General features: G+C 43.1%; 1 protein-coding gene across 2 annotated transcripts in view; it reads right to left on the reverse strand.

The window, feature by feature from the left end:
* The window catches only part of ADGRD1 (adhesion G protein-coupled receptor D1), a 249,784-nt gene that overhangs the window by 38,069 nt on the left and 192,241 nt on the right, over positions 1–19,474 (reverse strand). For both annotated transcript variants that reach the window (XM_050923502.1, XM_050923503.1), the window contains 2 exons: positions 13,711–13,777; positions 11,115–11,181 (listed from right to left, as the gene is read on the reverse strand). In XM_050923502.1, the coding sequence (XP_050779459.1) occupies positions 11,115–11,181; positions 13,711–13,777 (134 nt within the window). The remainder of the gene's footprint in view (positions 1–11,114; positions 11,182–13,710; positions 13,778–19,474) is intronic.

Below are 19,474 nucleotides of genomic sequence, written 5' to 3' on the forward strand. Positions count from 1 at the left end.
CCCTGTCTCCTCTCCCATCATTTGGAAATACAATTTTCTTTTATTTACCAGGCTATAAGGGGCAGCCATGAGCAGCTTACTTTTGATGTGACATGTATACCACTCACTGAAGCAGTTCTAGCTTCCATTTAATGTAAGTTGTTTCCATCTGTTCTGAAACCCTTTGCATTCTATACCCATTACTTTTAATTGTGGATGACATTTTCAGCATGCGTTAAGGATTTCATTGTTTTGGTCCCGCATCTCTATTTCATGTAGTTGCACACAAGCACAGGATCAAATCGTACTGATCTTACTCAGGTGGGAGCCTAACTGAAGGCATAAGCCAATGGCTAAGATCTTTATTCAGATTTTACTCAGGCAAAATTCCCATTGTAGCCAATGCAAGGCTCAGTGAAAAGTTTCTGTTCCCCCTGTGGTGCTTGACTGTTCCTTGAGAAGAGCAGAGTCTCCTCAACTTCTGTTTGCTTCAATGGAAGTTGTGGGATCAATCAGAAAATTCTTCACACCTGGCAGAATTGAGCCTACACTGAATATGGACCATACCATCCAGTTATCAGAACTACTGGTGTGAGTAAGTCCAGTAGACTTCAAAGCAAATGCAAACAAAACCTGTTTTCTAAAACATGGAAGGTTTAGCATTTGTAGCTGAATTTCAGTTTCAGAATTATATATAAATGAGAAACTATTTGAAGCCTGATATTTTGGGACTTCTGAAATGCTAGTTCTTTATAAATTCTTTGATCTCCTGTGAAGTCACTGTCACCACGTCCCCTTTGCTGTATGTCAGTGAGCTTGATATCACATAGCAAGAGAACACTGATCTTACTACAAAAAATAAAGACTCTTCATAAAATAAGCAAAGAAATTCTTAAATTTCCACAGTTCCATATTTTAGTGCCTTGTACCCTGCATCTACTGAAATGCCCAATATTCCCAAAGTCTAATTGCACTCCAGTTTGGATTTGCTTACAATACTCAGGGGACGAAAGCTCTCTCAAAACACTGGGTTAAATCAGGAAATGAGTTTTGTGCAAGAAGGTTAAGAAGTAGTTTTAGAGCAGATAAGGTATTCTGGGAAATTAGTGTTCACATCTAGCCTGAATAAACAGATTAATAAAGTAAGAAGTTCATAGCTAATGTGCTAGCAAGTAACGTATGGAAGCAATTGCACTCGTTATAACTGAAATACAGCCACTGAAATGTTCCACCAATGATTTTTTTTGACATCTGGAGTAAATACCTTGTCAACAATATGAATAGAAGAATGTTGGGTTGATGAAACACCATTGTATTTTACCTTACAAAATAACACAACCTTAAAACTGCTGCAGATTTACAACCCAATATAATGGGGGAGACACACATACAGAGACCTCACATATTAAAATATTCAAGCTAGAAGGATAAACGTTTAGATACGGGAATTGAATGCTGCTCCTATTTCTTATTTTTCTGAAAGGCCAGAATTGCCTTCACGGTTGCAGTTATTCTGCCTTATTATTCTCAGGAACTTGCTTATACTTCTTTTTAAAAAACATAGCTAATAACAATAGCCAGCTCTCCTGATTTCCAGGGCTTATATTTGGGCAAAACTCCCATTAAAGTTAATGGGCCAAATCCTAGGAGGTGATGAGCAGCTGCTAGTCTAAGGGCTAGTCTACACTAGGGGGGAAATCGATCTAAGATACGCAACTTCAGCTACGTGAATAGTGTAGCTGAAGTCAAAGTATCTTAGATCAAGTTACCTACCGTCCTCACGGCGCGGGATCGACATCCATGGCTCCCCCTGTCGACTCCACCACCGCCGTTCGAGTTGGTGGAGTTCTGGAGTCAACAGAGCTCGTTTGGGGATTGATATATCGTGTCTAGATGAGACGCGATATATCGATCCCTGAGAAATCGATTGCTACCCACCAATATGGCCGGTAGTGAAGACGTAGCTTAAGAAATAGGAGTGACAGGTGATCCAAAGTCCATGGCAAATCTCCCATTGACTTCAGTGAGCTTTGGATAAGGCTGAAGAACATTTCACCTAAGTGAAAACTGCAGGACGGGGACCACAGTTACGACGGGGACCACAGTTACAACGGCAACCGAGGCTGTCCTTTCAGCATCACTCTTCTCTCTTTATGAACTTTATGAACCAGTTTCTGAAAAGTTGAAGTATATGGGCAACATCCTGCATTCCTTACTCATGCAAGTAGTTCTGTTTAAGGGAAGGGGGTGCCCAACAGGCAAGCAAGGCTTGACCCCATAACTGGAATTGCAGTGGAATGTCTGCTGTTGCAGGACCTGATCCTGCAACCTTTTGTCAAATCTCTCACAGGTATCTAGGGGTGGCTTAACTGCAGGATCTGCCTCTAAAATAAGTCAGTGGGAGTTTTGCCATTGACTACAGTGGGAGCAGGAATGGGGCTTCGGTTACAGTTAGAGGTGGGTAATGATCCAATGATTGTTCATCTGAAATACAGGCCTACGACACTGGGCTGGAAATGTGGCAGAAACAGGCTCTTTCCTTTATTTAGCTAAATTTTTAATCTGAATTTATTTGTGCTTCATCCAGTTTCCCTCCAAATCTCATTAGATTTTTGTTGCTTCTCTTGTGCAGTCCAGAAACTCCATGAACAAAGCTTTATGCCTGGCATTTTGGGACTTTTGCAGTCACTCTAGGACAGACCCTGGAAGGTGCAGACACATTCAAAAAAGAGTTTCCAATACATGAAGTTCATTGACCAAGCTTCATTAAAACACAAACTCTTTTAGATTCCACATGAGTTTCAAGCAAAATTTCAGGGGGTTAACTGAACAGATTCACCCATCCTTAATTTTCTGGGGATGAGTTAATTTTTTTGCCATCGCAATATCATTAATAGCAACACTAACATCTCAAGTTATTCTGGCAGCACTGCTAAATTACATGGGAAATCTGTAGTGGGTGTTCTGCATTTCCATATGCTGCTAATCAGTTAAAGCAGATGGATGTTCAAAGTTGGAAGAACAAGGGGCCTAATTTAGCTCTCAGCTACACCAGACCAATTGTGGGGTCATCGTATTGATTTAAAGGGAGTTCCTGTGGATTTTCATGAGTGTAGCTTAGAAGAATTCATACATGGGAGTTCTGCATCACAGGTCAGGGCATGGCAGAAGACTTGGGAATGAAGGAGATATACAGTAAAGCAGGCACTGATGGAAAGTTCTAACCAGACCCTTACTTGTCATCTTTCCTAGCTTTAGTCTTTCACATTTGATTTCTTATCATCAGTTTAATTCTTTCAAAAATGCTGCATGTTTTTTAGTAGAAAAAATGAATAAGGAACTTTATTTTAAACAAGAAAAAGTGCTAGGGCTCAGGCACTGATAGGGATTAAAATTAAGGAAGCTCAGCTCCTGAGAGTTGTTCAGTTGTGCCCCTCTCCAGCAAAGCACCTAAGCATGTGCTTAGTTCAGTGAAACTATTTGCCTGCTTAAAGTTAAGCATATGCTTAAGTGCCTTCTTGCTTCAGGGTCTCTAAGCGTTAGGGGCCAAGTTCTGCCGCTGTCCCACTCCACAAGCAGACTGACTTAAATCAGTGGGGCTACTTGCAGAGCAAGGCACTACGTAATGAGAACAGGAGTGGAACATTGGGCCCCCAGGGTGATCCATGATTAGCAGACTCTGGCTCCTAGGTGCTCCCTTACTCATAATAAAAAGTACTTTGAAGTCAGTGGAGGGAAGCATTGCAGCATAGAGCACTGTACTGGGACTTAGGAGTGTTGGGTTCTGTTCTCAGCTCTGCCTCTGACCTGCTGGGTGACCTTGGGAAAATCACTTCACCTCATTTATTTTCCCATCAGTAAAATGGAGATAATGATATTTACCTCCTTTGTAAATTGCTTTGAGACCTACTGATGAAAAGTGTTGTGTAAGAGCTAGCTCTTGTTCTTACAGAATTGGGTTCTAGGTACTATTCAGTATGAGTGTGTCAGCAAGTTGCTTTCAGTGTTTAGTATTTACAAAGAAGGACCATTCATAGGCATGGATTGCATGGTGAGACGAGCCCCGATTCCCAAAGGAATGTCATCTCCAAGACACTAATGAAAAAGCAATTAGCCCATGTCAACATGGTACAGAATTCTTTGTTGTGGTGATTTCACTCAGATGTGCACACTCTTTTACAAAATTGCTGTTGAAGAGAAATTCTTGCAATGGGATGGGATCAGCCTAGGAAAGTAATGATTTATGGCAAAGCAACATAAAGGACCAGCAAACTACTGTCCAAATTTTTCCCCAGCATGATTGCTACCTTCTTGGTCTGTTCAATGTCTTTGCTACTACCCATCACACAGTATGCACAGGAGTTTGGATTTTCACTAGAATTGCCTTAATTCTATCATATGTATGAAAACACAGGAAGGAGACAGATGGCTGATAACGAACAAAGCCGTCTGCCAGAAGTCTTTACTACCTTGTTCCAAATATACCGATTCTTTTGGAGAGATGTTTCCTTGGGCACAGTGTAAGATTAATTTGCTTTTCAAATCATCAGAAAGAGCTAATAGCAAAGCTCGATATTTTCAGGATATTACATGGAGGTTTCTTCATGTTCTTAAAGGCCTAACATAAGGGATTAGAAGTTTGCCCTACAGCTCTTCACGGCACCATCCTCTTGTGTCCCTTGCCTCAAATCCTAAAGCGAGCACTTTTGGGGTCTGCGATTCCATACATGGTCAAAGTGTGGGAGGTGGTGGTTGATTTGTTGCCCTTTGGGGAAACTACTGGAGGCTTTGTTAACTTTTTCCACAGACACAGCTCCTCATCACTCCATAACTCCCTTTTAAGGGGGCAGCTCCTGGTGGAAGGAGCTTTAGTAGCATGGCTCCACTGCCTCTGCATTGCTCATGATCCAGAAGTTGGGGCAGGCAGACGCACAGGAGCTGCACAGATCTGGAGAGAGGCACCTCTTTCCAGTCCATGGGGGAGGGGGCTGCAATGCCTGCTCCTCCCATGGAATGATTGCCTATATGCCATTTTCCTCTGCCGAGGCCCCCTGCCATGGAAACCCTGTGAGTGGGAGCAGTCCTGCTTTTAAGTACTGCCTTTTAAGCCATGCTTTCCTAGCAAAACAACATTTCAGGCAGCTAATGACTAGTTTGCTACTTAAAGAGCTTTTGCTGCTAAATAACAGGAAGACTAAATACAAATATATAGACACACGCACACACTTAAACCACAAGTTAAAACCTTGCTGTTATCCCTAGGATATTAATCCATTTTTCAAGTAGAATATTCAGTTGGCACAATTTGCTGCTCGTTTGGGCTGAGCTGGATTTGGAATATTTTGCAAATTATTATAAGAACACTACCCCGGTTCATTTGTCCTCCCTCCATTTGGCTCCCTCTTTCTTTCTCCAAATATTTGAATCCACATAAGACTATAACTTGTCCTGCCAAGAATACTGTGTAACAAATACAAAGTTAGGGCCAGGTAGTTTAGCCCTAATTTACACTGGTGAGCAATTACTCAGACGAATAGTGCCACTGATGTCAAAGTTCACCCAGAAGTAAGTTCTTCATCATCTTCCCTTTTGTATTTAATACTGGCTTTAATACTGTATTTAATACTGGGCATTAGCTTAGGAGGACTTGATTATGCTGATTGACTCCGATTTCCTACACAGCAAGACAACAAGTGCTGAGTCAATGAGGAAACAATTTGAATAGTGAATTATTTCAGTCGTTCACCATTTTTTACAGGTTTCTGTACCCTAGAAACGCTACAGCGGCACAACTGCAGCACTGTACTGTAGACACAGAAGGGGTTCTTCTGTCGCTGTAGTAAATCCACCTCTCCAAGAGGCAGAAGCTAGGTCAAGAGATTAATTCTATTAACATGTGATGTCCACACCTGGACTTAGGTCAGCTTTAATTACAGCACACAAGAAAAAAATGATCATGTTATGAAAACAAAGCCCAGGGCTCTTCCATCAACTCTGCCCCACCCGTAGCCACCCACCTACATGTCACTTGCACAACTGTGCTTTCCTTTTACAGGAGAGAGAAATTCTCTGCCTATCACATGGGATTCTTCAGCTATGCCATTCATCTCATCATCAGCTGCTGGCATGAGGCAGTTTCTGCCGAGTCAACATACCACGCTTGTAAAACTGAGACATGAGCTTTTTCACCTTGCCTGTTAAATGTCTATAGAGTCCTAGCAATTACTTCCATCACCATTAACTTCCCTAGGACTTTTCACAGCACCTAGAATGAGTGGGAGACAGGCTGGGCTACACTGCCCATGAAATGTCCTGATTCAGCAGATCTCCTGACAACACTCCAGCAGATCCCTGGCTGTAGCCCCACTAGAGGGAAGCAGTGGAATCACCAACTGTCAACCCCCTTTGGGAGTAGCTGCAATGTCCAGTTTACCAGGACTGAATCAAGCCTGTTGTAGGAATTTAAATGCTTGTAAAATGCTGTGATGTGGTGAACATGGTGACTCTCCGCACCTGCTGTATGCGGAGCTCTCCTCTTCGCTTGTGTCAGTGCTCATTTGCAAACACAATGGCTGGGAGGTTCTGTAGGTCCAGGAACATTTGGGGGCATCTCACTGGAACTTTCCTTTGCTAGTCTAGCCCGCTATGGTAAAGTCGAGGCCCCCATTCTGCTGCTCTACCAGGGAAATAATCAGGGCGTGCTTTTTGTGCCGTATCCCCTTAGAGAGCACAGAATGCACAGTTTGTGGGGGACAGGTGTAGTTTGGCATTGCCAGTATGCTCCAGTCACTCCCCATTCTGCTTTCTCCTGCAGGTCCCCTCCGCAGACCCCTTGCTGGTGTCCATGCAGGAAAGTGGCATAGAGCTCGTGGACCAGGGTGCCACTCAGCCTCTGTCTAAAACCGCAAAGATGTCCCAGAATCTGGACTCGTCACTTAAAAATCAAGGTAAGGCCTTTAACACAGACATGTGGTTACTCTAATCAATATGTTTATCTACTTCTCATTTGCATTATTGTCCTGATCCTACAGCCCTACTACAGGAGTCGTAGGGGCCTCATTGATTACAGTATCAGAGGATGATGCTATAGAGAGGTTTTCAGGGGAGTAATGCTCTCCTTAATCCTGGAAAACAACCCTGACTCCTTAAATAATGAAAGCGATTAAACACTAGTTCACTGTAATTTAATGTGTGGGCATAATTAAACCGTTGTAATACATTCACGTATCAGTAACTGAGTCATGAACCTGCATTCTTCTCTGGAACGATTAAAATCATTACAACCGACAGGTGTACCCAAAGCAGCCATCTGAATGTAACGGGCCTGGTTTAACAAGCCATTCCTTCACCAAGCGTTTCAACTGTAGTGCCTGGTGTTCCATTCCAAAGTGGAAGGAACAGCCTGAATCTCATATCATTGTAGAGCCCTAACACATGGTTACAGGGAAGGGGAATGTGCAGGCCATATGGTACCTTCCGCAGAACTCCGCTGGTGGGGATCTAGTCATTTTGTTACCTATTTCTGCAATGTGTTGAGTGCCCCCAAGCTCCACTGACTGCAATGGGATTTGAGGGCGCGCAGCCCCACGTTTGAACACCCAGGCCTGCTAAGAACAATAGATTTGAATACTAGTGAAGGGACTGGGCCCTCTGAGCTGCATGAACTCAATGCCTGTAGTTTGCTTGGTGTGGGGAATCTTTTTGATGAGGCATTTAAAAACCCAAGAGCGGTCTGTTCTGCACACTCGTTAATGATCCCAATACACTTGTTTATAAGAACAGAGACTTGCTCTAGTATCTTTGGCCAAATTTCCCCACCATTGACCCTTTCAGAATTAAGAGCAATGTGGGGGCTGCTCTGATCTCCAGTGTCCCCAAAGAACCATCCAACAGCTGGGGCTCTGGCCACACCAATAACTCTCCCCTATATTACAGAGGGTTGGTTAGGATCCAGCTACATTAGCTGGGGGTATCCCTGGCTGGAGGGACATGGCCAGTCTCTGATCCCTTTGCACTGCCAGAGTGGTACAAAGGGAGTAGAGCAGGGCAGAGAATCTGGCCTATGAAATATAATATAAGGCATCCACTTTATAAGTGGTCTGCAGGTATTTTCTTTCTAGACCTGCCTCTCTCTCTCCTTGGACGTCAAAATCCATTGACCAAGGAGGATTGCAGTTGCTCTTGCCAACCATAGCATTCATAATAAATGATGCACATTAATAACCTCTGCTTTGAATGTTTTTAATTAACTTTTATATTTACAATATTACTCTTTCCTCCAGCAAATGCACTAGAAATCAGTACTCAGCAGGCAATTATTTTGGCAAAGATTTTGTTCTGTTTATTGATCATAAATATTTACTTTGAATATGTGTTTTAAAACACTGGATGGCTCAGGAGAGAAACACGGATCCATGCGCCTTTAGAGTGTTAGTTCAAATCTAGCCCAACTTATGGAGTGACTAAGGCTTGTTTCTGATACTTGCTTAGTGGCTGAAGAAGCAATTGTGAATAATAATGCCATATAGAACTTTTCACCACCAGGCATTGGTCTAAATCTCTCTCTCATATTACTATATGTTTCTTAGGCATTAATTTCTACAGGGACTATAAATTATCACAAGACTGTATTCCGGTACTACAGCTATTATCTGAGATGCTATAAACTCTTGCAAGTAGTTACTGTTACCATGGTATTTGCATTATTCCCTGGGTAGTCACAAAATTACAAATATGGAACACTGCAATAATGTTATGTACGTGCAAAGGCAAGGTTATAAAGATTTTAATGGAAGCCACCATAGTTTGATTTGAGAGTTACTATAGTAACTCTCAAGTTTCTGGTTTTAAATTAATAAACTTTATTGCTTTAATAGCGGCAAACAGTAGTATCTGTGATTTTCCTATAACTTGATTAGTCATAGCTTCATAATAAATAGTTTTATTAAAAGTACTGTAGCTATGCTCTTATTTGAAATACTGCATATTATGCTGTGTATAAATAAACCAGAGGGGGAAAAAGATACTTTACTAATATGGAAGTTTTCATTTTTTAAAATATTTTGCTAACATGTATTTAAAAGATATATTATTGCTATTTTAATAACATAGGACCTAACTATGCATCCCTTACTCACATTGAAAATCATTATTCATGTGGGTAATTTGTATGAGTAAGGGTGAGATCCCTGGTCCCATAAACACTAAGGACAATTTAATAACATAGTAACAATCCCATTGTTTTGAAGGTAGGCACCTAAATAACTTTGAAGCTCTGGCTATGGATCTTCATACATAGAAATGAACCATGTAGTTTGAATTTGGACCCAAGTTTCCCCAGAGGAGGAGAAGCTTTGGATTCATCTTACAGAGATGAACTTAAGCTGAGAAGTTTGGATCCAAACCTGACCAGCCTCAAAGTTTGAATGGGATCAGAGTCAGTGTTCTAGGATCAGGCCCATCTGGAGACATGCCTAATTTTTAGGCACTTAGGATATGCGAAGCCATCATTTTCTGAATTCAGCTCTCAGGCTTCCTATGCAATGGATGGAGGGAAATAGGTGAGGAAGAATGAGTTTCACAAAAGCCAGCCCAGGGAAGATGCCAAGGAGAGGGGGCCAGGGCCAGCGCTTCCATTAGGTGACCCTAGGCGATCGCCTAGGGCACCAGGATTCTGGGGGTGGCATTTTGTGCGCTCCCCCTGAGGGGCACGGGAGCTTCCAGTTCCGCTCCTGTCGCGCCCTGAAGAAGGACCTTCTGCCGACGTGCCGCGGAAAACAGCAGCAGGCAATTGAGCAGCTCCATGACTGCCGCTGTCGCCTGCGGCATTTTGGCAGAGGGTCCTTCTCCAGCAGCACGATGGGAGTGGAACTGGAAGCTCCCATGGGGAGCGCACAAAATGCCGCCCCCTGAATTCTGCCTAGGGCACATGTCCTAAGCCTCATGGCTATCAGGAAGTTTGGTGCCTAAATCTCAGCTGGAGGGACACCTTCCTCTGCTTGGGAGTCTCAGCTGTGAAACCTCTCCTGGAGGCAGGAGGTAGCTAGCAAGGTGACAGTAGACCTCCCTCATAACTTTTAACCCAGTGGTTAGAGCACTTGGGATGGGGGAGCCTGTTTCAAGTCTCCCTTCTGCTTGAGGGGGGTAAGGGATTTGCCACCTCTCAGGTGAGTGCCCTAAGTGTTGGGCTTATGGGATATTGTGATGTGAGGCTCCCCTCAGTCTCTGCTCCATTTTGGATAAGAGTCATTGTCGCAAGGGGACTGGATCCTGGGCGAGTGCTCTAACCACCAGGCTATCGAGTCTCTCTCATGGTGGCACAGCTTCAATGGGAGAGGCTGAGAGAGCCCTCACATCAGATATCCCATAACTCAGGGGTTATAGCAGCGATGGGAGAGCCTGTTCAATTCCCAGGCGTGTGCCTCCTGCTCCGCCTCCTTCCCCACCCCCAGCCATTTTTGTGAGCACAGGTGAGGGGACCAATCCAATAAGCATGACCAGAGCGTATTTCCCAGCTTGGGCCCTGCAGGGGATTTAGTGGAGGAAGAGCTCTTTTCCCCTGGTTTCTGAATCACACTGGAGTTTAGGCATCTAGATGCCAGAAGTGGAGCTGCAATGCACATACTGCAAAAACTTAGGTGCACAGTGAATTTATGGTTCAGTAGCAGCTGAGGAGTGGCTTTGTGAATATCAGCGTGTCTGGTTCTAGGATACAGGCACCTAAAGTGGCAGTTAGGTGCCTCAGTCCCTTTGTGAATCTAGCCTATAGCATTCAATTGGAGGGACATAGATACATTTAGAATACAGCAGGCTTTACTAGTAGGTTTTCATGTCGTTTTTCCCCATTAGAATTTCAGTGGCTGTTGCAGCTTAAGGCCTATCAGCAAGAAGACATGCACTGTGGACTAGTAAAATTAACAGTGTAGAAATCAGCTCACCTAAACAAATACTAACATGTCAATCAAAGTAAAATGAGGGCCTTTGAATGAACAGAAAGAAAATAGCTCAGACAGACACCATGCAATACCATCGAGTTCTGTGGGGCTGCCCAGTGTTACCGAGGATGGAATTTAGGCCTGTGCCTTCAAGTAAAACCGTACGTGCAATGAGAGGCTGGTAGCAGCCAGTATACATACCACAATTACAAACAATGCTGGGGCCACAAAAGCCCAGATTGCTCCGTTCTTCAGTGAAAGCCAGCAACTGCAGGGAGAAAGCTGAATGGTTACTATCTATTCACTGCTGCAAGATCAAACATGAGGTCATCTCATTAAGTGCATTGCTATTTAAAAAGAGAAGAAACTATGGTACAGAATGGCTGAGAAATTCTGAAACAGGAAACATGGATAGAGCTAATTCCATCCTCTTGCTTCCCCCCACTCCTCCTACTCAAGGAGTCTCCAGCAAGGTCTCTTTTGGATTTGTATATTGCCTAGGGAAGTCTACCTGCAATTATCTGCTTCAGTATGCAGGAGACACAGAGAGAGAATACCGAAGCTGTCCTTTCTGGCAGCTGCACCGTGTAATATGGTGTTCATCAGAAGAGAGGATTTCAATTGTCTTTGCAGCAAGAATAAAATCTAAGACTTCCTCTCTTGTTCTTCAGGCTGCTGGGGGATGAGGAAGGGGATGACAACTTTTGGCTTAGTTCTTACATCTTCCGTTTGGAAAGGACAAAAACTGAACAAACAACCTGCATCATCCTGTAATGACTTAAGCACATGAATTACCTTACCTATCAAAATAAAGTTTTCTCACGTGCGTAAATTGTTGCAGGATTAGGCCCTTTGGTATTCTCTCAGATTAGTTTAGGGTGACCAGATGTCCCGATTTTATAGGGACAGTCCCAATTTTGGGGTCTTTTTCTTATATAGGCCCCTATTACCCACCACTCCTGTCCCGATTTTTCACACTTCCTGTCTGGTCACCCTAGATTAGGGTTTGCTTTTTCTGCTTACAATGCTCCATACTCAATGTTCAGAATTTTAATCCCTAAACCATCTCTAAATCTGGTTTACTAATTAAGATTAAACTTGTTTAATCAGTCAATCATCTCTTCTCTTACTACAGACATTCTCAGCCTCTGCATTATTGGATCCTTCTGACAAAGCACAGCCAGAGGGGTGCTCAGAGCATGTGTAACACTGTTGGCTGGAAACATTTATGTCCACATAGAGAAAGGCATACTGCCTAGGAGACTGCTGGATGTGTAATATCATGCCCTTGGATAGGTTGTCAGCAATGGGGACCTGTGATCTTTTTTTCTAAACCTATGAATCTCAACTGCCTGAGATATAAAACCCACCTATGTTAGCCAAGGCTGTACCTGGCTAATCAACCTTTATCTGTGGTTCGGCCCACAGTAGAGGGGGGCAGAGTGTTATGCTGAGCGGCTGTGATTTAGAAGTGGACAGGGTTCAGAATCAGCATTTACTACACTTTTAAAAGGATGCATCATCATCAACTCCAGCAATGGCCCCAATACTTCCTCAGTGGCTTTTCGGGAAAGATATGGATCTAATTCAGAGGTAGTAACCCTCTATTCCTCCCTCACTCCAAGCCCTGTGATTCCTGGAGGTAGATTGTGCTTCCTTCTCAAAATCCTGTTCCCCAATAAGCAAGTATTTATAAAGATCTTTTACGCCCATCCGGGGGCCTTCAGTCCTCCAATCCTGCCTCACTCCTCCTCCTCCTGAACCTCCACATTAGATCTAAACAAAAGGTGTCAAGTCAACTGGGAGTTCACTAACTATTTTGAGAGACAGGGTGAGAGAGGTTATATATTTTATTGGACCAGCTTCTGCTGGTCAGAGAGACCAGCTTGGGAGCTTTCACAGAGCTCCTCTTCAGGTCTGGGAAGGGACCCCTCAATGTCATAGCAAAATGCAAGATGGAACAGATTGTTTAACTTAAGTAGTTAGCACATATTGTAAGGGAAAATTAAAGCTAGAGTGGCCCGTTAACACATCTGCAATCATAGGCTACAACTACATTGCTTACATCAAGTATTTTGGTTAGTTTTGTTGCTTTCTGATCCTTGTATTTAGTCAAAACTGGAGTTTACATGTAACATACATGTTAAAAACAATGAAGATCACCTAGCATGAACTTCCACCATCAGTGTTGCTGGAGGCAGTATCTCTTTATGGAATAGAATACTATAATATTGAGCAGTCTCATTGGGAACTGTTTGTGGGTGGCTGTTTCCTAACACATTTTAAACAGGGGAAAAAGTACAACGAAGACTAAGAAAAGGAGAGCTGGTTAGCTGTTTCAGTCCAAACAAAGAATCCTTGAGCAATTCAGTTTTATTAGTAAAATAAATATGCTCAAAACAAAAGTTAACATATAAATACCCTTACATATGCATGTGTATTTATTACTACTATTGGTCATATTACAGTAGTGCCCAAAGAGATGAATCCAAACCAGAATACTAGATCTAAGAATTTCTTCCATCATCTCATCTCCAAACTCTGAGGAATTTCATACTCAACTCTGATTATGGATCTGAACTTTCAAAGTTGGGCCCATCCATAGTAAATGTGCAAATAGCCTCAATATATAAACCTAACATGCAATGCACAAGTGATAAATAGTGCTAGAAGTCAATGGGAGTTGTTGGTGCCCAGAATCAGGCCCTGTGGGAAGATATTTAGTATTAGTCCTGCCCTTCCCCCATATCTTACTTGTTTTCATATTTGAACCAGAGGTAGATCTTTCTGTACTCACTTGCCAATTTCTCCATAACAGTCCAGGGCTGAAGCTGCAGAGATGATGCAGATCACCAGTGGGCACCCTGCAAAATTCAGAGATGGTGACAGTGTCAAAACTGCACCCGATGCTTCCCTTCAGAAAACCAGGTAAATTCAGTCAATGTGTCCAGGAGCAATCTTCACGGCCAGCAAAACAGCTCAAATGTGTTTCAGAGTTACATGTGGCTCAGAGCCCTTTGTGCAGCTACATTACATAGACAAGGGAGGGGGTAAGATAATATCTTTTATTGGACCAACTTCTATTGGCGAGACAGAGAAGCTTTCGAGCATACACAGAGCTCTTCTTCAGGCTTTTCTACATACCGAGTCAATGATCCTAATCCAAGCCTCCAAAAATAGTCCTAGAAAACAGTCAAATCTCCCAGGAGGTTCACAATTAGCATGGAGATAGTAACTGGATGTTGACATTTCTAGGCTCTTTTGAGCCTCAGAAATGGGTAGGGTGAGAGAGAGTCTTGAATAAATTGAACCAAGTTACGATCCCATTCAGATGCCCTGAGAGGGTATAAAAAACTAGGAATCCTTGTGGCACCTTAGACACTAACAAATTTATTTGGGTATAAGCTTTTGTGGGCTAAAACCCACTTCATCAGATGCATGGATGAAAAATACAGTAAGCAGAATATATATTACAGCACATGAAAAGATGGGAGTTGCCTTACCAAGTGTGGGGTGGAATTAATTTGAAAACTGGACGCTATCAAATTTTTTGGGGGGGAGTGGATGGGTCACTACAAAAAGTCATTTCCCTTCTGCTGATACTCGCACCTTCTTGTCAACTGTTGAGAATAGGCCACTTCCACCTTAACTGAACTGGCTCGTTAGCACTGACCCCCCATTTGATAAGGCAACACTCATCTTTTTATGTGCTATAATATATATTCTGCTTACTGTATTTTTCACTCCATGCATCTGATGAAGTGGGTTTTAGTCCACAAAAGCTTATGCCCAAATAAATGTGTTCATCTCTAAGGTGCCATAAGGGGACTCCTGGTTGTTTTTGCTGATACAGACTAACATGGCTACCACTCTGAAACCCAAGAGGGTATGTTTCCTAATATGAATGTATGAGATAGCACTGAAAGATTTCTCGTGAGAGATATATTTGCTTAAAGTAAATAAATTACATTTCCTATCATTACTGCTGGGAGGCAGGGAATGCTTGACAACACTACATAAGAAATACACAGATTCAGACAACGGTCCTTCTACCTTCAATGGTAACTGCATGCAGCTAGCCTAGAGCATAATGATGTCTTGTTGTGCCACTTTAATAGTTTTGCAAGCTAGTAGTTAGAAAGGAAGCAAGGTTTCTGCTGCCAACGGTTTTGAACACGGTAAAGCAGGAACGCTTTACCTAGCAAATGATTGTCTGTCAGGCCCCTATAAATGTCCCATCTAGCAAATAGAAAATGATGTGAAAATAGGGTGGCTTTAAAAATTATTTTATTGATTTAATAACCATATACTTACTAAAGAACAGGATGTATAAGATGTTTTTTAAAAAAAAATCTATGGAAGGGAAATAATTCAGTAATAAAACCTATGGAGTTTTGCAGTAACTTCTACAAAACCTTTTAAAATTATTTTCCGTAGAACCTTATTGGTTTCATCCCAATTAAATTCCATAGGACATTTCCAGAAGGCAAACATGCAGTTTTAGGCAGAGGTGTTTCAATTCTTAAGTGTTCATTGCCAGGAACAATACATATTTATCAATGACAAAAATATTCAACAGTCAGCAAGTAACCGTGCTTGCTTCAGAGTTATACTAGAATAACTTCAGGGTGGAGTGACTCCTGACTTACATCAGTGCACATGAGAGCAGAATTAGGCCCATGAACTACTAAGTGGCATATTATAATGTGAATTCTAAAGTCTAAAATATTGTTGTAGACAGTCATATTTTTAAACAATGGAAAACCCTGTTTACTAATGTGTGATACCCAGAACAATCAATTGTACATGGCCCTGATCCATCATGTTTGAGTGATCTGCTGAATTGAGGCCCCTATCATCTTACCTAAGTCATGTTCTTGACAACCCCCCCAAAGACAAAATCCCAGGTTTTTACTGTTTCAAATACAACTAACTAAGGGCCAGGGCCGGCTCTAGCCATTTCGCTGCCCCAAGCACGGCGGCAGGCCGCGGGGGGCACTCTGCCGCTTGCTGTTCCCGCAGGACCAGCAGACCCTCTGCAGGCACGCCTGCGGAAGGTCCACCAGAGCCGCCTGCCGCCCTCCTGGCAACCGGCAGAGCGCATCCCACGGCATGCCGCCCCAAGTACGCGCTTGGCGCACTGGGGCCTGGAGCCAGCCCTGCTAAGGGCATGTCTACACTGCACAATTAAGCTGTCCACTTACCCAGATTTTAGTCCTAAGTGGCCGCCCTAGCCCCACCATCTACAGAGAAAAATCACTGACCTGGGTTTGGAAGTGCCTGAAGACCAGGCTAACTGACCTGGCTCGGGACTCAGGTAGAATCTGAGGTCCACTTTAACTTGGACTGAAACCCACCCACTTTGTAGCGGGGAGGTGTGGTAGATCACTTGACTGCTGATGGTCCTCCAATGCCCTTCCCACACTTCCCCCAGAAGAAAAGGACAAATTCTCCCACAACTGACCACAAAAGAACCATAGAGCATCTCAACACAGAGAACCATGGGATATGCTCATAGACACACACACAGGCAAGAGTAGAAACATTGAGAGCCCAGTAATGGGTATGGCTTTGTAGTGTGACTGCTCACACCTAGGCTAGGCGCGGTGGTCAAACTCAATAAACCCAGTTAACTGAATGTATACACAGCCTAAGGGGGCAGGGACAGTCTTTCTTTTCTGTGTTTGCACTGCACTTAGCACTATGAAGTCCTGGTCCAGGAATGGAGCTCCTGGGTGCTATGGTAATAAAAATAACAGTAAGTTGCTTGCCACTGGCTAATAATCCTGTGGCATGAGTTTTCTTCCCAGGGCTAACAGCCTTCACATGTCAATACTCTGTCTGGTACACAAGACGTATTTGTGCTTCCTATCCCTCAGGATGCTAGCCTGCCTGTTTTCCAAGGCAAATTTCAGAGAGTCACAGGATTTAACTTGATTATTTATCAATTTTAATCTGAAGTGAAGAAGAAAATTAAATACAGAGTTCCCTAGCAAGATAATAAAACTTATACAGATGAAGTGTAGTGCAGTCATTTGGATAACAAGAACAGTTAATTCAATGAATGTAAAATGGTCTACAGCCTACAGTGCAGCATGTGTCTTTACTCTGCAGTAACAGGCTATTAAAAGATAGATGGGGGTGGAGGTTAGCATCTAAAATAAATTAGAAATTTACCACCATGAAAGAAACATTGTTCTCTGAAGAACCAACCATTTGAGACATTCTATAAAGGCAGGAATCAAACATATTTAGCCTGATGAGGTCACAAGATTTGATCTGGACTGGAACACTCCTATGGATAATATAGTACACAAAGATATTAAAGGTATTTGCTCAATCCTTGGCTTATGAGTAAAAACTGCAGATGAGCTGTAGGACTTAGACAACATCTCATAATAGTTAATTCTAGGAACACAATAGCAGAAGTGCTAATGCAGTGCTAGTACTATTTATCATCCATATAAAAATGCCAGTTATGCTTTTTTATACAGTATTTGACTGTTTTCTCAGTTGAGGTGTTATAAACATGTTCACCAGCCTTACCCCAACCTTTCAAATGTATGATGTGACGTGATGAGCTTTACATTAGGAAGTGCAGCATCAGATACAGGATGTTGTACTACACGAGTCAGTCACCTAAGCTATGGCATTCGCAACATGCACACCTCTGTAATATCAGTGCATGCTATGCAGCACTGCATATTAATAAGTGAGTATGGGCCCACACGGCAACATAGCTTCAAGCTCTGGACTTCTGGGGAATAAGCAAGGATGGGTCAGCCTCAGGACATTTGGTTCAGTTCAGATAAGCACCCAGATGTCACCCAAATGGTATCTGAACTTCTTGGGCTGAAAATCTAGTGTGAACTATCTGTCTCATAGTATTCTGGCACTTCTGTTTCCACTCTCAGCTGGGACAAGGAAATTGCTAGAGAGAAAAAAGGTTATCCCAAATGTTGGAATCCCAAGGTTCAATTTAAGTTCATTTTCAGTTTGGGTCAGTGATTAATCTAAATCACTTCATCAAGTCACAACCTATTCGTATGGTATCTGTGCACAGACAATCCTCCAATCATTACTCAGGCAAAACTCACATTGAAGTCAATAGGAGTTTTGCCTAAATAGGGATTATAGGATCAACCCTTAAGTCAAGGACCCAACAAAAAGTTTGGTGGAAGCTTGAAAGCTTGTCTCTTTCTCCAGTAAAAGATATTACCTCTTCTACCATGTCCACCTTAATTCAAGCATCAGTTACTTCAATAGCGTCCCTTTTCTTCTTTGGCATTAAACCTCCTATCTGTTCCTACAGTATACTTTAGTTTCTATGCACTTTATGATTCTGACACACTAAGAGTATGTCTACACTACAGGATTATTCTGATTTTACATAAACCGTTTTTTAAAAACAGATTGTATAAAGTCGAGTGCATGCAGCCACACGAAGCACATTATTTCGGCAGTGTGCGTCCATGTACTGAGGTTAGCGTCGATTTCTGGAGCGTTGCACTGTGGGTAGCTATCCCATAATTCCTGCAGTCTCCCCCGCCCATTGGAATTCTGGGTTAAGCTCCCAATGCAAAAACAGTGTCACGGGTGATTCTGCATAAATGTCGTCACTCAATCCTTCTTCAATGAAAGCAACGGCAGACAATCATTTTGCACTCTTTTCCCCTGGATTGCCCTGGCAGACGCCATAACATGGCAACCATGCAGCCCATTTAGCCTTTTGTCACTGTCACCGTATGTGTACTGGATGCTGCTGACAGACGCAGTGCTGCAGTGCTACACAGCAGCATTCATTTGCTTTTGCAAGGTAGCAGAGACGGTTACCAGCTATAGCACCATCTGCAATTGGAAATTGGCGATGACATTTACCAGTCATTTTGCACTGTTTGCAATTGGAAATTGGCGATGAGATGACGGTTATCAGTTCTTTTGTACCATCTGCTGCTGTCATGGGTGCTCCTGGCTGGCCTCATTGAGGTTGGCTGGGGGCACATGGACAAAAGTGGGAATGACACCCCAGGTCATTCCCTTCTTTATGTTTTGTCTAAAAATAGAGTCAGTCTTGCCTAGAATATGGGGCAAGTGTACTAGAGAACCAGGGAGCACAGCCGCTTCGGGTCAGAGCCCCAGAGATCCCACAGAAATGATGATGCCATTCTAGGGGGTGCCCCTGCCACAACTCCACCCATTGCTTCCCTCCTTCCTCAACCCTTCTGGGCTACCGTGGCAGTGCCCCCCCCCATTTGTGCGATGAAGTAATAAAGAATGTAGGAATAAGAAACACTGATTTTTTAGTGAGATAAAATGAGAGGGAGGCAGCCTCCTGCTGCTATGATAGTCCAGGCAGGACAATAAGGGGGGGGGGGGGGATAAGAACGCAGCCTCCTGTTGCTATGATAGTCCAGGGAGTACAGAATCTTCATTAGACATGAAACAGGGGGGCTGATGGAGCTCAGCCCCCAGTTGCTATGATGAGGAGGGTTTTCAATCCTTTTGCACCGTCTGCCGGGAATGACCAGGAGTCATTCCCATTGTTGCCCAGGCGCCCCCAG

This window comes from Gopherus flavomarginatus, chromosome 15 (assembly GCF_025201925.1).
Source record: "Gopherus flavomarginatus isolate rGopFla2 chromosome 15, rGopFla2.mat.asm, whole genome shotgun sequence".
NCBI lineage: Eukaryota > Metazoa > Chordata > Testudines > Testudinidae > Gopherus > Gopherus flavomarginatus.